At 48.9% G+C, this 18,762-nt stretch overlaps 2 protein-coding genes across 3 annotated transcripts in view; both read left to right on the plus strand.

Moving 5' to 3' along the window:
• Positions 1-5,169, plus strand: part of LOC128119632 (tetratricopeptide repeat protein 41-like) — a 58,359-nt gene extending 53,190 nt beyond the window's left edge. The window contains exons 15-16 of the mRNA XM_052753013.1: positions 4,284-4,413; positions 4,504-5,169. Of these exons, the coding sequence (XP_052608973.1) occupies positions 4,284-4,413; positions 4,504-5,146 (773 nt within the window). The 3' untranslated portion in view covers positions 5,147-5,169. The remainder of the gene's footprint in view (positions 1-4,283; positions 4,414-4,503) is intronic.
• A 2,496-nt stretch (positions 5,170-7,665) lies between these two features.
• Positions 7,666-18,762, plus strand: part of Nt5dc3 (5'-nucleotidase domain containing 3) — a 57,036-nt gene continuing 45,939 nt past the window's right edge. The window contains exon 1 of one of the 2 annotated variants that reach the window (XM_052753019.1): positions 7,666-7,941. In XM_052753019.1, the coding sequence (XP_052608979.1) occupies positions 7,749-7,941 (193 nt within the window). In that variant the 5' untranslated portion in view covers positions 7,666-7,748. Of the gene's footprint in view, positions 7,942-8,223; positions 8,475-18,762 lie in introns of those variants that run through there. The other variant, XM_052753020.1, reaches the window with a different exon arrangement.

An 18,762-nucleotide genomic window follows, 5' to 3' on the forward strand; every position in this document is an offset into this window, starting at 1 on the left:
TTCATAGAGTCTCTCTCCACCTTTAAGAGTGGACTCTTGGATTAGAAGTGGATGTCATTTTTTCTTGAAATACAAGGCCCACAAATTCTAGTTTGGGTTTCTGAAGAGTGAGGCAAGTGTGCTTCAGTCTCTGTGACAGATCCTGAGACTGCCACCTGATGTCCCATCTCTACGGTGGTCTTGCCTGCTCATACTTGGAAACAATGAGTTAGTTGTTTTAGCATCTCATGGGAGTGAATCTTTCTAAAGCATCTAGTCTAGTTTTCATAGGAAGCAATTCCTTTTCATCCCAAGTCTTATCTGTTACTTGGTACTTAACCAAATTACTTAATTAGAGTAATGAACCTGGCTGACTCTGGCTCATGCTAGCACCTAGCTGGCTGGGAACAGAAGCCTGGCTGTGGAGAAGAACTAGCTGCAGACACTTAGTGTGTCCTGGGTTTTGTAGAGGAAGTGAAGGACCTGGTAAGGGTCACCTCCCAGATGTACCACACAGGTGGATTCCTTCCTAGTGATATTACAATTTTTTAAAATTGTATTACTATTTATTGGCCCGGTGATGTGCTGCAGGCCGCAGGAATATATCATAAGAACTCAGCTGGTTATGGCAAAGTCACTACCTGGAGGTAGCAAGGATTTCCTCCAGAGGAAGCCAAATTCCAAGGAGCTTTTGGTGTTACTTGGCTTGTTATGTATCAGCTGTCTTCTGTTATGAAAATCATGTGTGCCTTCATAGTTTTCCCAATTGACTTTTCCCCAAGAAGGGCTAACTGTGTGGACTGATCACTCTCTGGACATACACATTCCAGGTATTTGGAGAACAGCCTCAGGAAAGGCTTTCTCTGGAATCAGATATTTCCCTTAGCCACTTTCAAGGACTAGCAGTAATAACAGTCCATATGCAAGTCTCCTGATGTAAGATAAATTCTACAAGGAGACACTGCCTAGGTCAGGTGGACATTAAGTAATAGCTTTACACAATTTAGCTCGGACCCTTCTTTCTTACAGCCTTACTAACTTTATAGACCTTTAACTCCTTACCTAACTACTTCTAGGAATATTTAGATAACCTTCTGTGCTGACAGCTATGCTCAACCAGAACCCCAGTTCAAGCCTCCCTGTAATTATCATCATTGGCAGCATCCGGCCAGGTCCATCCCCAGATGGAGGAAAGTACCTTATCAGAGATACCTTTACTCTCTAAGAACAGACTTAAGCATCCAGGCTACCTGTCTGAGAAGCCTGGTGGATGTGCCAATTAAGCCTTACTTCCTCTTTTCCCAAACCTTACCTCCAGTTCCAGATCTCCCTGTAACTATCACCAGAGGCATCTACCTGTACATAGGTTGCCTAGCAACTGAGCACACTTTTCCCCCACCCTGCAGAAAAACAGCAGATAGCTTGGACAGATAGGAGCCACAGGAAAAAAGAAGACAGTTTTATTTTCTCCCATTGACCTAGCAACTTATAGATTCTTAACATTTTCTACTAATCACATTTAAGAGTTTACTAGTTGAGCACATAAGATCCCTCTTCTTAGATATTACCCGAATTTAGCCTTTAGTTAATTCATTTCCCGATTGGTCACTTCCCTTTGGGGTTGCAAATAATGGAAGAACTAGACAGGTAAGAACTTGAGAGGAACAAACTGAGATGGGGAAGAACTAGGTTGAAGGGCTAGAAGAGAGTACTAGAGGAACGAGATGGAAGATGAGGAAGAGCCAGATGGGGAAGTACTAGCTGGGTAAGAACAAGCTGAAAAGGACCTAGATGAGGCAGAATTAAGACGAGAGAATTAAGATAGAACTTAGAGGGAGCAATAGATAAGTATAGAGAGAAATCAGGCAAGAAAGGAGCTAGACATGAGAACAGAACTGAAGCTGGGTATAAAGGATATTATGCCAGAGGAATTAAAGCAAGTGGACTATAGAGCTCGGTGTGCTGAGATTCTGTTTCCTGAAAATAGTCCTCGCCGTTAGTAGTTCTCTCTCCTGAGCCCCTGGGATGTATAATAGTAAGGCTGGTCCTGCTAATATTATACAAGAGTGATGGTGGCCCATGTCTTTAATACAGTACTTGGGAGGCAGAAGCAGGCAGATCTTTGTGAGTTTGAGGCCAGCCTGGTCTACAGAGAGAGTTCCAGGGCTACACACAAAAACCCTGTCTTGAAAAACCAAAAGAAAAAATATTTTATTTATTTGTGTGAGTGGGTGTGCATATGCCTTGGGTCTGTGGGGGTCAGAGGACAACTCGCAGGAGCCACTTCTCCCCCTCCATCAAGCTTGGGGTCAAGTGTCTTTCCCCACCAAGCCATCTCTCCGGCTTGATGACGATGATTTTGACTCTCCTAAGGAATACGTGCAACATGGAGAAGAGTGTCCTCTTTCTTGCTTGTGGAGTTATGTCTGGAATCGTGGGAACTGAGAATCTCAGCAGCACTATTTTCTGAGCTTGTGGATATCACTGCCTAATTTTTTTTACTGTCCAGAAGGGGATAATAATGTCTGCCCATAGGACTATTCTAAGGATTTAATGAGATAAAAACATCAGCAGAAACAAGCAACTAGGTGTTAGGTTCTCTCCCCACCCAGAGCAAAAGTTGGCTGTGGGAGAAGGCCCAGAAATTCCTCAGTAATTCACATTCACAGGGATGGTTGTCTTCTCCCTGGGTCAAGAGGACTGATGAAGCTAACCCAGAGCTGGTACCAGCTCCAGAGAAAGGTCTGGGGCTAGGCTAAGGCAAGGATGCCTGATCCTGGAAGTTTACCTGCTGACAGAAAGAGAGGATCAGGTTGTGTCAAAAGACACCAAGGTCAAAACTATAGCTATGGGTCTGCCTTGGGTCCCAGAGGAAGGCCCTGGGGGTCAGGCGTTGGCTTGGAAGAAGCCTGGGCAGCAGGCCATGGAGCAGCAAAGCTGTGCCTGTGAAAATTTACCTCTGTATCACCAACCAAAGAGCTCCTTGGAGAATGAACAGTGTCTGCAGAATCTGGAGGTGGGTGACCAGAGCATCTTCCAGTGGGTCCTACCTTACCAGCTCCATGGGATGTTTTGTGTTTCTCCATTTTTTCCTTTTGAGGCCAGTTAAAAATCCCTGGAACTCAGCATCACACTGAGTAATGGGCATGGTACTGTTCTTGAGAGGGCAGCTGAAACATCATAGGGCATCATGGGAAAACTCAAAAGCAAGGACTGAGCTGCAGATGGCTAAGCAGATAGCCCCCCAACACTTACAGAGAAAGCAGCAGGCAGCATGGCTTAGGGAAGAGAGCTGCAGGGAGAATGAATGCAAGTAGTAGTCAATGATGTTCGTTACAGTCCAGAGTGAGGGGCCAGTGCAGCAGTCAGGGCCAGGCTGGGTTGTTCTACCACGAACCAGACCATGTCTACGAGAGGCGTGGAATGGACATGCACTGGAAGCCCATGGCACCGCTTACAGAGGCACGGGAGGGAGGGAGGCGCTTTCTCCTTCACACTTGGGTACACCTTCACGTGTGAGCCACAGGTATATGGGTACTGTGAGAAAGACTAAATGGAAAAGAAAGCAAATGATGGCACGGAGCTCTTACTGGACTACAGAGAGATGGTGACTACAGCCAGGTGCCTTGTAATGAGCACAGGCTCCTGGGTGTACGTCCATGCTCACAGCCCCCACCTCCCCAGCAGTCTCTATCACATGGCCAGGTCCGTGTGCTCCGGGCACCAGCTTTACAGTGCATTTGTAATCAAGAAAGCATGTTGTGCATGGTTTCAAATGTCACCTGTGTCACCTGACCCGAGAGAAACACACTCGTTAGTCGTCACGAAACTCTTTAAGCCACAGTGAAAGTTGTTTTTCTACTCTAGAACTATCTAGAACCGCAGCTGTCAAATGCTTAGAGTATGTGTGTGTGTGTGTGTGTGTGTGTGTGTGTGTGTGTGTGTGTGTACAATGGAATGCAGGGCCTGGTGCATGCTGGGCAAGCTCTCTCCTGAGGGGCTCAAGCTGTGCTTACTGTCTCTTTAACTTAAGGCATTGACCTGGTCCCATCTTCCTTTTCCTGTCTCTTCCTCCTCTCATAACACCAACATCTTCTTTTCTAAAGAGTGTAAGTCAGCTTCTGCCCCTTCTTTCCAGGCCCAACATCCTCTCATTTGTATCTGTTTCTTCACATAAGACGCACGTGAAATGCTTTTGGCGGGGTATTACGACAGACGGTGTAATAAACACTCTCTAGTTTCTTTGAAGTGTATAAAGTTGGTAATTAAGAATTCTAATATTCCTTTTCCCTCCTTCTCTCCAGCAGGCCAACTGCTGTCAGGTGACGTCTGCCATCACGCCATGATGGAGGCCGTCAGCTATCTGTACAGGTCACTTGATTTAAGGTCCACTCACCTGGGGTCTTCCCATGCTTCCATCCAGGGAATACTGCAGTGAGTTTCTGTTGCCTGTCTCAGAAAGTAGACTTTGTGATTACCTGTGTGAACACACACAGCCACTTGACACGTTCTGGTCTTTTGCAGCCTTCTAAGGGAAATCCAGAGGTTCCGGGGCAGGAGGTTTTGGCCTCAAGGCATGAGCCAGCTGCACTCCGAAGGTTCGAAGAATGGCTTTTTATTATGGGAAAACTTGTCTAAATTAAACTTCTGCAGCGCTCAGAGTTCGGACACGGTGAACACTGCCATGTGTATGAATGTAAGTAAACTGCAGGGAGCTAAAAGCACAGAGCCGGTGCCTCCGCCGGTTTCAGATAAGCCAAAATGTTTTCCTGGCAAAGGGAGGAAGACTTTGATTCCAGTTCTGTCTGCTGGGGAAAAGACCCAAATATGGAATGGTCCAAGAAAGCAAACTCCAAGGAAAAAGAACTATCCCGTCAAGACATTGTCTGTGGGTGAAAAGAATGGCTTAGTCAAACTTTCAAAGCAAAGAGTGTTTTCTGCTAAATGTGAGAGTGGAGACGGACTAATCACCGCGATTTACCGTCGGCCCCCGAGAGCACCTCTGAGTGCAAACAATCCCTGGCAATCCATATCTGAGCTTGTATCAGAAAAATGGCTTTTTCACACCCCACAGTACAGCTTCACTCCCCAGAAATTTGTTTTCCCAAGAAGATCTCAAGTAGAAACAAAATGGTTGAGGATCTCAAATGAAACCGATAATGAATAAAAACCACTTTGGGCTCTTTTGTATTTAAGTTTTTCTCAGTCTTTTTGAAGTTTTATGTGTGTGTTTGTGGGACATGTGTGTCCATGTTTGTATGTAGGCCAGAGGTCAATGTTGATGTTTTCCTCAATCGCTTTCCCCCTTATTTTTTATTTTTTTCTCTATGTAACAGCCCTGGCTGTCTTGGAAATCACTCTGTAGACCAGGCTGGCCTTGAACTCAGAGATTCTCCTGCCTCTGCCTCCCAAGTGCTGGGATTAAAGGCATGCACCACCACCTCCCAGCCCCCTTTGTTTTTTGAGACAAGGTCTCACTGAACCTAGAGCTCACTGGTTCTACTAGACTGGCTAGTCAGTGAGCGCCAGGGATGATGAGGTCACAGAGACAGGCTGTCACGCCTGTCTTTTTATGGCGGTCCTTGTGTGTGACAGGAAGCTCTTTACAGACTAAGCTATTCCCCTAGCATCTGTTTTGGATTCTTTCATTGGATATTTTCTTTTAAACACTTAGGAGTGGTCATTATCCAGGTCTGGGGATTCTTAGTCCCTTATAATGTTATGTCTGATTTTAGTTAAAAAGAGCAGGTTTTTAAGTGATCCATATTTCTATGGGAAGCAGAACAATCTTGATCCCATAGTCCTATATTCTTTTTTTTTTTTTTTTTTTTTTTTTTTTTTGAGACAAGGTTTCTCTGGGTAGCTTTGAACCTTTTCTGGGTCTCTCTCTGTAGACCAGGCTGGCCTCGAACTCACAAAGATCCGCCTGGCTCAATATATATATATATATATATGGAATCTTATCAATTTTAACTTATTTTTACATTGCTAGAGTTTATCTATTTTGAGTTTAAAAAATTTTCATCTAAGCAAATTGATGATTGTTATTACCAAAACTTTTTATTAATACATTTAGAAAAAATAGGAATTGAAATGTTCTCAAGTCATAAAGTAAGCTTATGTATCAGAGCCCATGATTTTGATACTATATCTATTTGAACATTTTATTATCCTCCGTTTTATCAGTGATTGGTAAAACATTAACCTGTAATAGTTAAGGATTACTTTCCTGCTACCCTTATCCCTACCACTCAACAAAATTATTCCTAGGAAACTCACAGAAGAGGGGACTCAGCTGTGTGACTTTACCTCTGTTGTGCCCCAGTTTCGTTAGGTATAAAATTAGAGACACGGTGCTTACCTTTCAAGATAGTTGAGAAAAATTGTATGTGATAAAATACACTGGACATCTTCCACTGATGGTTTTTATTATCAGTCAGGAACTAGCTTAGGCGTCATCTTCTTCCACGAAACAGTTGACTCTTCCAGCCCACAATTTAAGAATCACGACTGTGCCCGACCTATTTCACATGCGCCAGCTATTCCCCCTAATTTACCTCCCACTCAGCGGTCACCATGGGGTAGTTTGGGAATTCCTTGGGGCCCAGTGCTTCTCGGGCAGGTCATGGGTGGATGATAGTTAGTCCTGCAGGAGTCCTGTCTGACTCAGTGCACACAGAAATGGCGCCCGGTGGGGCGGCTGCTGTTTATTGACTTTTAGTGGAGCTACAAGGCATGGAACAAGTGCAGTTAGCAGGTGAGCTGAGCAGGCACCCAGCGTGCTGTGAGCGTGGGCGGGAGCCTGATAATCATGTCCAGAGGCCCTCTCTGGAGGTGGGAATCCGGCTTTCCAGAGGCCGTGCAGCGAAAGGGAAATTTGAGTGTGCTTTATACCTATTAGAATCTTCAGGGGGTGGGATCTTGCAGGCGATTTTAGACCTTGTGTGGGACCTCGGCCCAGCTACCCTTTAAAGGGCAGGTTTGGATGGGCTTCAGGACCGTCTCAGACGGGCACCTGAGATCCAGGAGATACCTGCAGAAGCCATTGACACGGAGTGAGGTCACCTTCCAGAGGCTGGGACCAGGGCAGGGGTGTGTAGGGAGTACACTGTCAGAGCCACCACAATCGGGGGCCGCCACGGAGGGCCAGTGGAAGGTAGCGCGGAGTCCTGCGGGCGGCGACAGGGTCGGAGACGAATCATCCTAGTCCATGTGGCCTCAAGCACCACTCCCCCGCCACCCCCACGCCTCGCGGGGTCAGGAAGTGACCGCAGCAGACCGGGCACCTAAGGCCCCGCCCCACCTCGTTTCTCCAAGGCTTCTCCGCCTCGGACTTAACCCAGCCCCGGTCCCACCCCATTTCCCCAGGTCCGCCCCTGACCCGGCCCCTGATTAGCCCGCCCCCCATCCCCGTTTCCCTGCCCCTCCTCCCGCCATGTCTCCCCCCAGGCCACGCCCCTGACTCCGCCCCTGACTCGATCAAGGACGGTCCCACTCAGTCTCTATAGGCCGCATTCCTTACTCAGTCCAGTCAGGCCCAGGCCCCACCCACCCCGCTGCCCCAAGCCCCGCCTCTGACCCCGCCTCCCGCTCCCGTCTAGACCCCGCCCCCACATTCCCAGGCCTCGCCTCCGACTCCGCCCAGGCCCCGCCCCTCGGAGGCTGGCGCTCGGGTCGCGAGGCCGCTGGCTCAGACACAGGGATCGCCGGCTCGCGTCCCGGAGCCTCCCGGCGCTGGCTGTCCGCGCCTCCGGCTGCTTGGAGGCGGCATGGCCACAGTGGCCGCGGTGGCCCGCGGGGCCGGGGCGAGGGCGGCGGCGGGGCTGCGGGGCGGCAGCGGGGCTGCGGCTCGGGGACGGCCGCGTGCGAGCTGCGCTCGGCGCCTGTGCACCGCCCCGGCCGCCGTGGACATGAAGCGCTACCTGTGGGAGCGCTACCACGAGGCGAAGAGGAGCACGGACGGTGAGTGCGCGCCCCAGCCGGCGCCGCCGCTCGGGGACGCTCGGTCCCCGCACCCTACCTCTGCCGCGCGGCTCCCGCGGAGAAGGCGAGTCCCAAACTTCCCAACTCTCGCTTCCCTTGCCCCTGCCGGGAAAGCTGTTTTCATACCCGGGGGATGGTTGAGCCGGGAGTGTGCATCGGAAGTGCCCTGGGTCGCCGCGAGGGTTCCAAGGGCGTCAGTCGGAAGACGTAACCCCAAACACCGTGAGGTGTTGGCATTCACCCTAGGAAGGATAGTGGCAGCCCAGCCAGCTGCCGCGCTGTCCTAGACGAGCTCCGGCGCGGGCGGCTGGGTCAGGAGGCTGAGCCGGTTTCCTTTGTGCAGGATGGAGTAGGGTGAAATGCTCTGTTTGAAGTGGGGGTGGGCGTCTGGTTATCCACGGCCCTCTGCGAGGAGGAGAGGAGTACCTGTGGCCAGGTGAACAGAGAATGAGCTTGGCTCCGCTAGGAAGCGGGGAGGAACGGAGAGAGGAGCCAGGTTGTACCAGTGTCAGGTATTGATAACTGTCCCTGAATCTCCCATCGCCTCCGGAGGAGGGGGTCGCGTCCAATCTGTTGTGGATTGCAAAGGCGAGACTCGGGTGCACGGAAGTCGCCTGACCAAAGACTGGTTTTGACCCAGGGTCGGGAATCCATTGTCCAGTCTGTCGCTTTCTGCTGCTTCTCTGCTGTCGACTGTTTGGAACCTGGAGTCAAGGGGCAGTGAGCCGTACGCACCTGAAGCTATCAGAGGAGACTCGGGATTTAATATCGATTCTTTGGGGGGTGGGGAGGCGGTTGGGGAGAATGGCACGGCGGGATGGGGGTGGGGATTTGGTGAGGGCACCTTTTGTGGGATTTTAAAGATCCGTTTGCATCTTTTGGCCAGAGGTCAGTTCAAGTGAAACAAACCCACTTGGAATAATTTTCACAGCACGTTCCGAGGTGTCAGCAATGTAGACGTCTATGGAAGGGTGGCCTATTGTTTTTGGCTTTCTTTTGCCAAGAGTTGGATTTCGAAGCTGTTTTGTGGTGTGGTAGAAAGACGATTTGCTTTGGAGAGGTTAGGAATTACAGACCTTAGAGATAGAAGAAATAGAGAAGATTATCTAGGCGGACATTTTTGGCCAGGCAAGTTCTTTGAGATGGGCCGTGTAGCCCAGGCTGGCCTTAAAGTCACCAGTCTCCTGCATTATCCTCCCAGGTGGGAGCTGCCATTCCTGACAAGTTTGTCGTGTCGTGTGTCGTCCCCCCCCCCTTCTCCTCCTTTGGGATGCTCAGCAGATCACAGCCACTGTAGGGGGTGGAGGAAGTGACTTAGCACCCCTCACCCGCCATCCCTCACCTAGTCTCCTGCTTAGGGCAGTCCTATGCCTGGCCTTGAACGAGTTACCTAATCTCTCAGCTTCAGTTTCTCTTCGTAAAATGAAGCCACAAGCTAAATAATGTCTCCAGTGTTATAGGTGTGCAGGGACTTCAGGTACACAGTGTGCAGGTCCTCTCACTATGGGTACATGGTATGCTGGTCCCCTCACTATGGGTACACGGTGTGCAGGTCCCCTCACTATGGGTACATGGCATGCAGGTCTCCTCACTATGGATACAGGGTGTGCTGGTCCCCTCACTCTGGATACATGGTGTGCAGGTCCCCTCACTATGGGTACATGGTGTGCTGGTCCCCTCACTATGGATACAGGGTGTGCTGGTCCCCTCACTATGGATACATGGTGTGCAAGTCCCCTCACTATGGGTACATGGTATGCAGGTCCCCTCACTATGGATACAGGGTGTGCTGGTCCCCTCACTATGGGTACATGGTGTGCTGGTCCCCTCACTATGGATACAGGGTGTGCTGGTCCCCTCACTCTGGATACAGGGTGTGCTGGTCCCCTCACTATGGGTACATGGTATGCAGGTCCCCTCTCTGTGCCACAACACATTCACAAATAGTTCCTATGTTGCCCCTGAAAACACAGGGACTTTTAAGTTTGACTCTGACTTCTTAGTCTCTTTTGGGTGCTCACCTTCCCTACCCTCCTACAGCCGATGTCTGTGACCTTTCAGTGAGCATGTGTTAAGTACCCAGCAGCGGGTTTTAAGGTTGCTGATTCTCAGGTTCGTGAGTCTGGGCTGTGGGGTTCCGGATCTGTTCACCTGCCTGCCTGTGCCCAGCTGTGGACCAGCCTGACATGGATGTGGAGTCCGGGAGGGAGAAGTGACAGCCACAGACAGCAGAGCAGATGAGGACTGACTGGGGATACAGGAGTCCCTCCCTCTCCTCAATTATCCTCTCGGGATAAAGTGGTTTTACTTTCCCACTTCCTGATTCTGACAAAAGAATTTTATTTTCTGGTCACTTGATCCCTTTCATTAATTCAAACAGTTCCTTTCAGGTACAATCACTTCTAATGCCTGCCAGGCGAGGAAGGGCTGTAACTTTAGGCTTTGTTTTAATATATTCTTTCCCAGTCTTTTCTTTGCATTTTAACTGAAATTTGTTAAATGTTTTTTTTCCCCCCCGGGTCAGTTTTGGATATACAGAGAAACCTGTAGTTTCTATAAAGCCTACAGCTATTTTCCATTCCTAGCCTTTCTTCTCTTCCCTTCCCTTCTCCTCCCTTCCTTTCTTTTTCTATACCTAACAACCGTTTTCTGTGCCGGGATCCCATCCAGGATTGCACACTACATTTAGTTGTCTCTTTAGACTCTGTTGAATCGCACAGTTTACCAGACTTGCTTGTTTTTCTGTGACAGCGACAGTTTTCAGGGACTGGTCACATTTTAAAGCATCCCGATGGGAATTTATTCCTGTTTTTGTTTTAACCGGAGTCTTGGAATCTGGTACTGCTTCCTTTGTCCATCTGGTACTCACCGTCCCCACCTCTGTACTGTTTTAGCATCCCATCTGGAAGTCAGCTCAAAAAGTTCTTTGTATCTTTAGGACATGAAATGTCACACCATAAACCCTGGCAAGAATCTAGATGCTGGAGGGGAAATGGTCCTTCAGCAGGGTGCAGAGGGGGCAGCTTTGCCCCCTGGGGACACTTGGTTAAGTCTAGAGACCATTTTATTTCTCTCACTGTGGGGTAGGGGCAGTGCTGCTGGCCTGTGGTGGGTAGAGACCAGTACAATATTTTCATAATAAAGAGCTATGTGGCTTCGAGTATCAGTAGTGCTGGGCTCAAGATCCCTGTACTAGAGTTCTGAGAAACCACTGGTGTGCCAAGGGCTGGATGTATTTGTGTGAGGTTTGTTCCTGTTTTCTGTGTATTGTATTTCGGCTTCTCTGTGTGTGCATCAGGTGATTGGTCTGTTTTCTTGTCTCCAGAACAGAGGCAGTCTTCCCCAGAGGGGTAACTCCAGCTTTGGATTTGGATAACTTGTGGATTTGTTGTTATTTTCCTTCTTTCCTTCCTTCCTTCCTCCCTTCCTTCCTTCCTTCCCTCCCTCCCTCCCTCCCTCCCTCCTTCCTTCCCTCCCTCCCTCCCTTCCTTCCTAACGAGTTAATCAGAGAGCTAGGCTGATTAGAATAAGTGCCCACCCAACCACCCTCCCTCCCTTCCTCCCTCCCTCCCTCCCTCTTTCCTTTCCTTCTTTCCTTCCTTCCTTCCTCCCTCTCCCTCCCTCCCTCCCTCTCTCCCTTCCTAAGGAGTTAATGGGAGAGCTGACTTGATTAGAATACATACCCTCCACGCCTCCCTCCCTCCCTTCAAATCCATAGTGGAAGAAGATAAACCGTGGAAGCGAAGCTGGGGATTACCGTGAAGTTTTAGGAGCTTTATTCAGAGACATGGAAAGGTTTATTCCAAGTTCTGGGTTGAAAGAATCGGATAATCCATCAGAAATTAGGTATTTGTGAGGATGGGAGCCAGTTTAGTTGAGAGCTTCTATGCAAGCATGGGGGGCCTGAGCTCTGACCCGCAGAAACCCACATAAAAGCCGGGCATGGTAGCATACCACCCAGCTAGCAGGGGGAGGCAGACAGGAGGGTTCCTGGGGCTTGCTGGCCAGACAGGTTTGCTAAAAAACAAAACAAAACAAAACAACCCCAGGGAGCTCCAGGTTTAGTGAGAGAAGCCTTCTGAAGGCAGCCAGGCAGAGTGGTAGAGCAGGGCACCTGGAGTCCTCCTCTGGCCTCTGCGCCAGTGAACATGGAGCATGCATCCACCGGCACGTGCACACACACAGACATACACCATACACACACGTGCATGTGCACACAGACATACACCACATACACACACACACACGTGCACATGCACATGTGCACATGCACACAGACATACACCACACACACGTGCATGTGCACACAGACATACACCACACACACACACACAGTGCACATGCACACAGACATACACCACACACACACACACACACATGCATGTGCACACAGACATATACCACATACACACACATGTGCACATACACACGTGCACATGCACACAGACATACACCACACACACACACGTGCATGTGCACACAGACATACACCACACACACACACACACCACACACACACGTGCACATTGCACACGTGGCACATGCACACAGACATAAACCACACACACACATGCACGTGCACACACACAATTAGATGTTTAGAAGGGACTATTTATTGATGCATAGCAGAACAGGTTCGAAATAAACATGAGACACAAAGATAATTCTCACCGTATATAAGGTGCCTACACAATAAGTACCGACACACGTACATTCCTCAAGGAGCTGCTGCGGGGTAAAGAGATACTCTTGGATAATTGACAAGACGTACATCTTGTTAGTTTAGACTCCCCATCTCTGGGACTGTGCTTCACAATCTTTTGAGAGATACAGCTGTTGAAATGGAGAGAAAAATATCCACACACAAAGTTTTTTTTTTTTTTTCTTTTTTACAGCTGAGCTTTTCAGTACTAGCTTTAGAAGCACACCAGAGCCTTTAAAAGGCATAAGATTCCAGGAAAAAAGATGTTGATATTTTGTTTCCTGAATAAATTTGCTCTTGAAGCCCCAGTTTTTGCATTACTAGCTCTATTTTGGGGGTTCTGTACTTTGGAATTTCTAATAATTTGTTTAGTAAGAATGCATGTCACTAATATTGGATGGTGCTCCATTGTCTAAGCAGAAATGTGCTTTCTTATGCAGATAGGGAATGGCAGAATATGAAGTCAGGAGCCCCATAAGAATCTGGAGAATCTTTGTACTCTATCCTAGATCAATAGGCACATTTGCACTATTAAATTACACTTACTTGGCAATTGATACACACACGGGCCATTTGTGTGTGAGCTCACTCTTTTCCTGGATCGTCTCACCCCATTTCCCAATGCTGGTTTGGTTTTCTGTTGTTCTGAACACATAAGAAGACACACACCATGGATGAGAGTGGCCGGCAGAGCTCAGCATAGGGGCTGTTTGCTGAGTGAACCTAACTGGGTTGTGGATGTTGGATCCAGCCAGGGCTTTCTTTGTTCATGTTACGGAAGCATTCTGCCAAGTGGGCTACATCTCCAGCCCAGGAATGTTTGTAGACAAGCTTCTCAAATGATCAGTGCCACCAAGGCTGAGGAAACACTGATTTATTTATTTATTTATTCATTCATTCATTCATTTATTTATTGTTAGCCTTTGGCTGTCCTGGAACTCACTCTGTAGACCAGGCTGGCCTTCAACTCCGAGATTTCCCTGCCTCTGCCTCTGGAGTGTTGGAATTGAAGGCATGCACCACTACCACCTGAAGTACTGATTTTAAAAATTTAATTCTTTTGTCTTCAAAGGCTGTTAACTGAATTACCATTTAATTTCCCTTAACATTTTGTCCTCTTTACACCTTCTCAGGATGCCTTCCTTAGTGAAAGAAGCAAATTCATCCTTTTGTAGCATAGGCTGGCCTTGAACTCTTTGTGGTGCCAAGAATGACCTTTGAACTGATGTCCCTGTTTCTAAATGCTTGGGATTAACTTTGTGCATGCTAGGCAAGCACTCTCGACTGAGTCCCATTCTCAAACCCTAATTCCATGTAGATCATTCAGCTACCTTCAGTAGCTACAGTAATTTCAGAGACTCTTGGCCCTCGTCGGTAAAAAGCCAGGCTACAGATGTTATCATTCAGTTGAAGCAATGATTCAGCGGTTAAAGAGCTTGCTATGCAACAGGAGGACAGGAGTTTGGATCCCCAAACCCACTGGTGAAGGCAGGGAGTGTAGGAAGACTCTCACAATTCCAAGAAAGTGGAGATGGGATTCTTAGAGCCATATAGCATAAGCCGGCCTCAAACTCATGATCTTCCTGCCTTAGCCTCCTAAGTGTTGGGATTACAGTCCTTTCCTGCCATGTTAGGCTCAGATTACAGACAGATGCTAATTAAAGGTGATTTTTTAAACACAGTAATGCTGTAGATTATGTGTCTGCCCATGAGGCTGAAGTCAAGAGTGATAAACCAAAAGGGGGGTGAGGTATTGGTTAGGGGTGAGGCTGGAGAGCCCAGGGAGTGTGAGGCTTAGGAGCACAGGGAGGGTGAAGCTGGAGAACACAGGGAGGTGAGGCTGGAGAACACAGGGAGGTGAGGCTGGAGATCACAGGGAGGTGAGGCTGGAGATCACAGGGGAGGTGAGGCTGGAGATCAGAGGAGGGGTGAGGTTGGAGAACACAGGGAGGTGAGGCTGGAGATCACAGGGAGGTGAAGCTGGAGAACACAGGGAGGTGAGGCTGGAGAACACAGGGAGGTGAGGCTGGAGATCAGAGGAGGGTGAGGTTGGAGAACACAGGGAGGTGAGGCTGGAGAGCACAGGGTGAGGGTGAAATTGGAGAGGGGGGGGTGAGACTGTAGAGCGGGGTGTGTGTGTGTGTGTGTGTGTGTGTGCGCGTGTGTGTGCGCGCGCGTGCATGCCCCTGTGCTCTGCCTGCTTCACAGTGGAGGGAAGTGCCTGGCCCTTGGGAAGCATCCTGTGCTGGTGAGATGCCTCCCAAGGTCAGTGCTGGCTAGCTCGTGCACGGTCAGCCAAATCCTCACTGTCCTTTCTGAACTGACCGTATATATTGTAGAGAAAGGAAGGGAGGAAGAGAAGAGTTTCTGAAAGCTTTACAATTTCCCAAATGTTAAAAGCATGTGTTTAGTTGGTTGAAGAATTCTGCTTCTTCCAGTGTGTCTTCCATGCACCAGCCGGGGCCTAGAAGACCATGGTCTCATTTTATTAAGTACAGCCAGTGCATAGACAGGATGAGTGGGGGATAGCTGGTTGAGGCTCAGCTTTATAGGAAAACTTCCTAGTTAGTGAGTTGGTCCTGCATAACTTTTTTTTTAAACTTTATTATTATTGTATGCATGTGTGCCATCACATGCACATGGAGGTCAAAGGATGACTTTTGGGAATTGGTTCTTTCTTCTACCTTTATGTGGGTTCTGGGTGGTTGAACTCAGGTTGTTCCGGCTTCCTCAACGATTGCCTTTACCTGCTGAACCTCTGACTGGCCCAGCTCATCTTTTTGAGTTTACTGTGGCTTTGAGGAACTGTTTCATGCTAAGTGAACTGATCAAATATTGACGTAAAGCCTGAATACAGGGCTGAGACTGTGGAGGAGTTGGAGGAGTACTTGCTGAGGATGCACAAAGCCTTGGGTTTGGTACCTAGATCTGTAGAAAATCAGGTGTGGGGCACACGCTTGCGATACCAGCACCCTAGCCAGAAGAGAGTATGGAATGCCCTAGGATGGTAGTTATAGATGGTTGTGAGCCTCTTTGTGGGTTTCGGAATTGAACCTGGGTCCTCTGGATGTGTAGCAAGTTGCTCTTAACTGCTGAGCCATCTCTCCAAGCCACCCTTTCGTTTTTGCTTTTTTGAATAATACATGTGAGCAGCGCGTTTAATAGCAGAGTATATCACTTTTACCCATTTAGGACTCATTGATTTAATGCTTTTAAAAGATTTATTTTTATTTTATATGTATCCGTTTGCCTGCCTATATGTATGTGCACTATGTGTGTGCCTGGTGCTGACTGAGGCCACAAGAAGGCATGGCTTCTTTTTATAGAAAATGATTTTCCAAAATAAAAAAGCTTAGGATATCAGCATAGTTTCATAGTTTCTCAAGTTTCTGTGATGTGCAGATTAATACAAGAGTTCTGGGTTTTCCGGTTGATTCTGCGTTTAGTCTGTTGCAGTACAGACGTCACACAGCCTCTGGGAAATGCCACCATATGCCGAGGGTGAAGGGAGTGAAGCAGCAGCCAGCCCCTGTGTTTGGCTCTTGTTCCTGAATCATAGTCTGCACATTGCAGGGTATACATTTGTGCTCTCACAGCTCTGGAGCAGGTCCCTGGGCTAAAGCCAAGCTGGTAGCTAGCAAGGCCGCCTTTTCCTCTTCTGGCTCAGGGCAAGAGTGTACCCCTGCCCTTCCAGCTTCTAGAAGCTTCTGGTGTTCTCCCTGTCCCCCCACCCCTTTGGTTTTTCAAGTTAGGGTTTCTCTGTGTAGCCCTGGCTGTCCTGGAAGTCGCTCTGTAGACCAGGCGGGCCTCCAACTCAAAGATCCTCCTGCCTGCCTGAGTGTTGGAATGAAAGGCGTGCGCCTCCGCCGCCGCCGCCGCCACCACCACCCAGGAGGTTCTGGTGATCTTTGCAGTCCCTTCCATTTTCACAATGGAAGGTAATGGCTGACTGAAGCCTCCTCACACCTCACTGCCTGACTCCTGCCTGGTTTCCATCTCCACACCCAAGGATCCTGCAATTACTTACGTTAGGGCCCGCCTGGGTAGCCGAGGATGCTCTCTTCATGTCTGAAGTGCGGCCCTACCCACCTCCCCTTTTTGAGTCACGGGCTCTAGGGATCGCAGTGGGAAGACTTTAGTTAGCCATTGCTTTGTCTGCTACAACTCAGTGGTGTGAGAAGTTTTTGAGGCAGGACAGAAAGATGGAAAATCTTGGGCACGAAAAGGAAAGTAGTCCCTCCACCCAGGAGTTGGACGCCTTTGGCCAGCAGCAAGGTAAGAAGAGTTCCAGCGCAGGCTAAGGCCTTTCACCTTGTCTGCAAACCTGCAGCTCTCTAGGAGACTCACTAGAAATGCCGTTTACAGTCAAAAGTACCTCCCGAACTCTTTGCACAGTTGCTCCGGGGTCTTGCTTTCCCCGTCAGCTTCTGATTCCATCCCAGGCTTCCCCAGAGCCACTTCACTTACAAGAGAGATGGGGTTTCTCATATCAACTATGATATTCTCAAGCATGCCCTACCTGTTCGGCAGTTTTCTAGGTCTGGGCCTGCCTGTGTGCATGGCTCTCTGACCACGGGAGCCGAGCCTTAAAGGGCCAGGCTACCTGCGGCGATCGCCCGGACAGGAAGGGGCGGTTGCACACTGTGAGCATACAGGTCGGCCAGAGAAAGTGCTGCAGCATCGGCCCATGCACCGTGGCTCCCAGAAAATGTTGCAAAGCCCTGCTGTGAGTGTGCAGGCTCCTCCCTCCTGTGAGTGTGCAGGCTCCTCCCTCCTGTGAGTGTGCAGGCTCCTGTGGCTCTGCTAATGCATGGCGCTGGCAGCTGGCTCTGTCCCTCTTGGGTCTGTGAGAGCCGAGCTTATGCCCATGGGTACAACCCGGGAGCTGCATTTACCTGCCCCAGCTCTGGGAAGTTGCTGGGCTGAGCCGTGGCACCAGCAGAAGCAGCGGCTGGTGTGACCTCTCCATCCACTGGAGCCCCAAATGTGTCCGACCCAGCTCCCAAACAATGACACAGAGACTTCTTGTTAATTATGAAAGCTTGACCTTAGCTTAGGCTTGGTCCCAACTAGCTCTTAAAACTGAAATTAAGGGCTGGAGAGATGGCTCAGTGGTTAAGAGCACCGACTGCTCTTCCAGAGGTCCTGAGTTCAATTCCCAGCAACCACATGGTGGCTCACAACCACTTGTAATGAGATCTGGTGCCCTCTTCTGGCCTGCAGGGACACATGCAGGCAGAATACTGTATACATAATAAATAAATAAATTAAAAAAAAACTGAAATTAACCCATTTATATTACTCTACATTCTGCCATATGGCTTGTTACCTCTCCATCATACTGTATGTCTGACTTGATCTGCATCCCGAGCACCTCAGATTCCTTCCAGAGTTTCTCTCTCTCTCTCTCTCTCTCTCTCTGGAAGTCCTGCCTATCCTCTCCTGCCTAGCTATTGGCCACTCAGCTCTTCATTAAACCAATAAGAAGGTGCCTTGGCAGAGATACATCTTCACAATGTACAAAAGGATTATCACACAACAGAGTAGGAAAAAGAATGGATAGACGTTTCTTTTTTTTTTTGGTTTTCGAGACAGGGTTTCTCTGTGTAGCTTTGCGCCTCTCCTGGAACTCACTTGGTAGCCCAGGCTGGCCTCGAACTCACAGAGATCCGCCTGGCTCTGCCTCCCAAGTGCTGGGATTAAAGGCGTGCGCCACCACCGCCCGGTGGATAGACGTTTCTAAAGAACCTAATGTGTGGTTGGCATTTGTCCACACTGAGTGGTTTGCTGGCATGACTCTGGCCTGGATGCTTTATCTTGGTTGCTTTTGGGTCCTCTGCAGATTGGAAATTTGCCTCTTGGAATTCCCATGTTGACTGAGACCATGACTGTGAGGTTCCATAGTGTGTGGCTTAGTCCTTTTCTGCCTCCTCTGGACCCTAGTGACAAGCCTGCTGAGTGTTTCATCTTTGGGTATCGTTGGCTCTGTTTTCTTCCAGGAACTTTGCCCCTTGAAGCTAAGTATCTTTTCTCTTGAGCGGTTAAGTTTACTTTTTATTAAATGTACCTTAAGATTAAGTTGTCATCAGACCGTTACA

This window comes from Peromyscus californicus, unplaced genomic scaffold (genome assembly GCF_007827085.1).
Source record: "Peromyscus californicus insignis strain IS unplaced genomic scaffold, ASM782708v3 Scaffold_24__1_contigs__length_46423439, whole genome shotgun sequence".
Classification (NCBI taxonomy): Eukaryota; Metazoa; Chordata; class Mammalia; order Rodentia; family Cricetidae; genus Peromyscus; species Peromyscus californicus.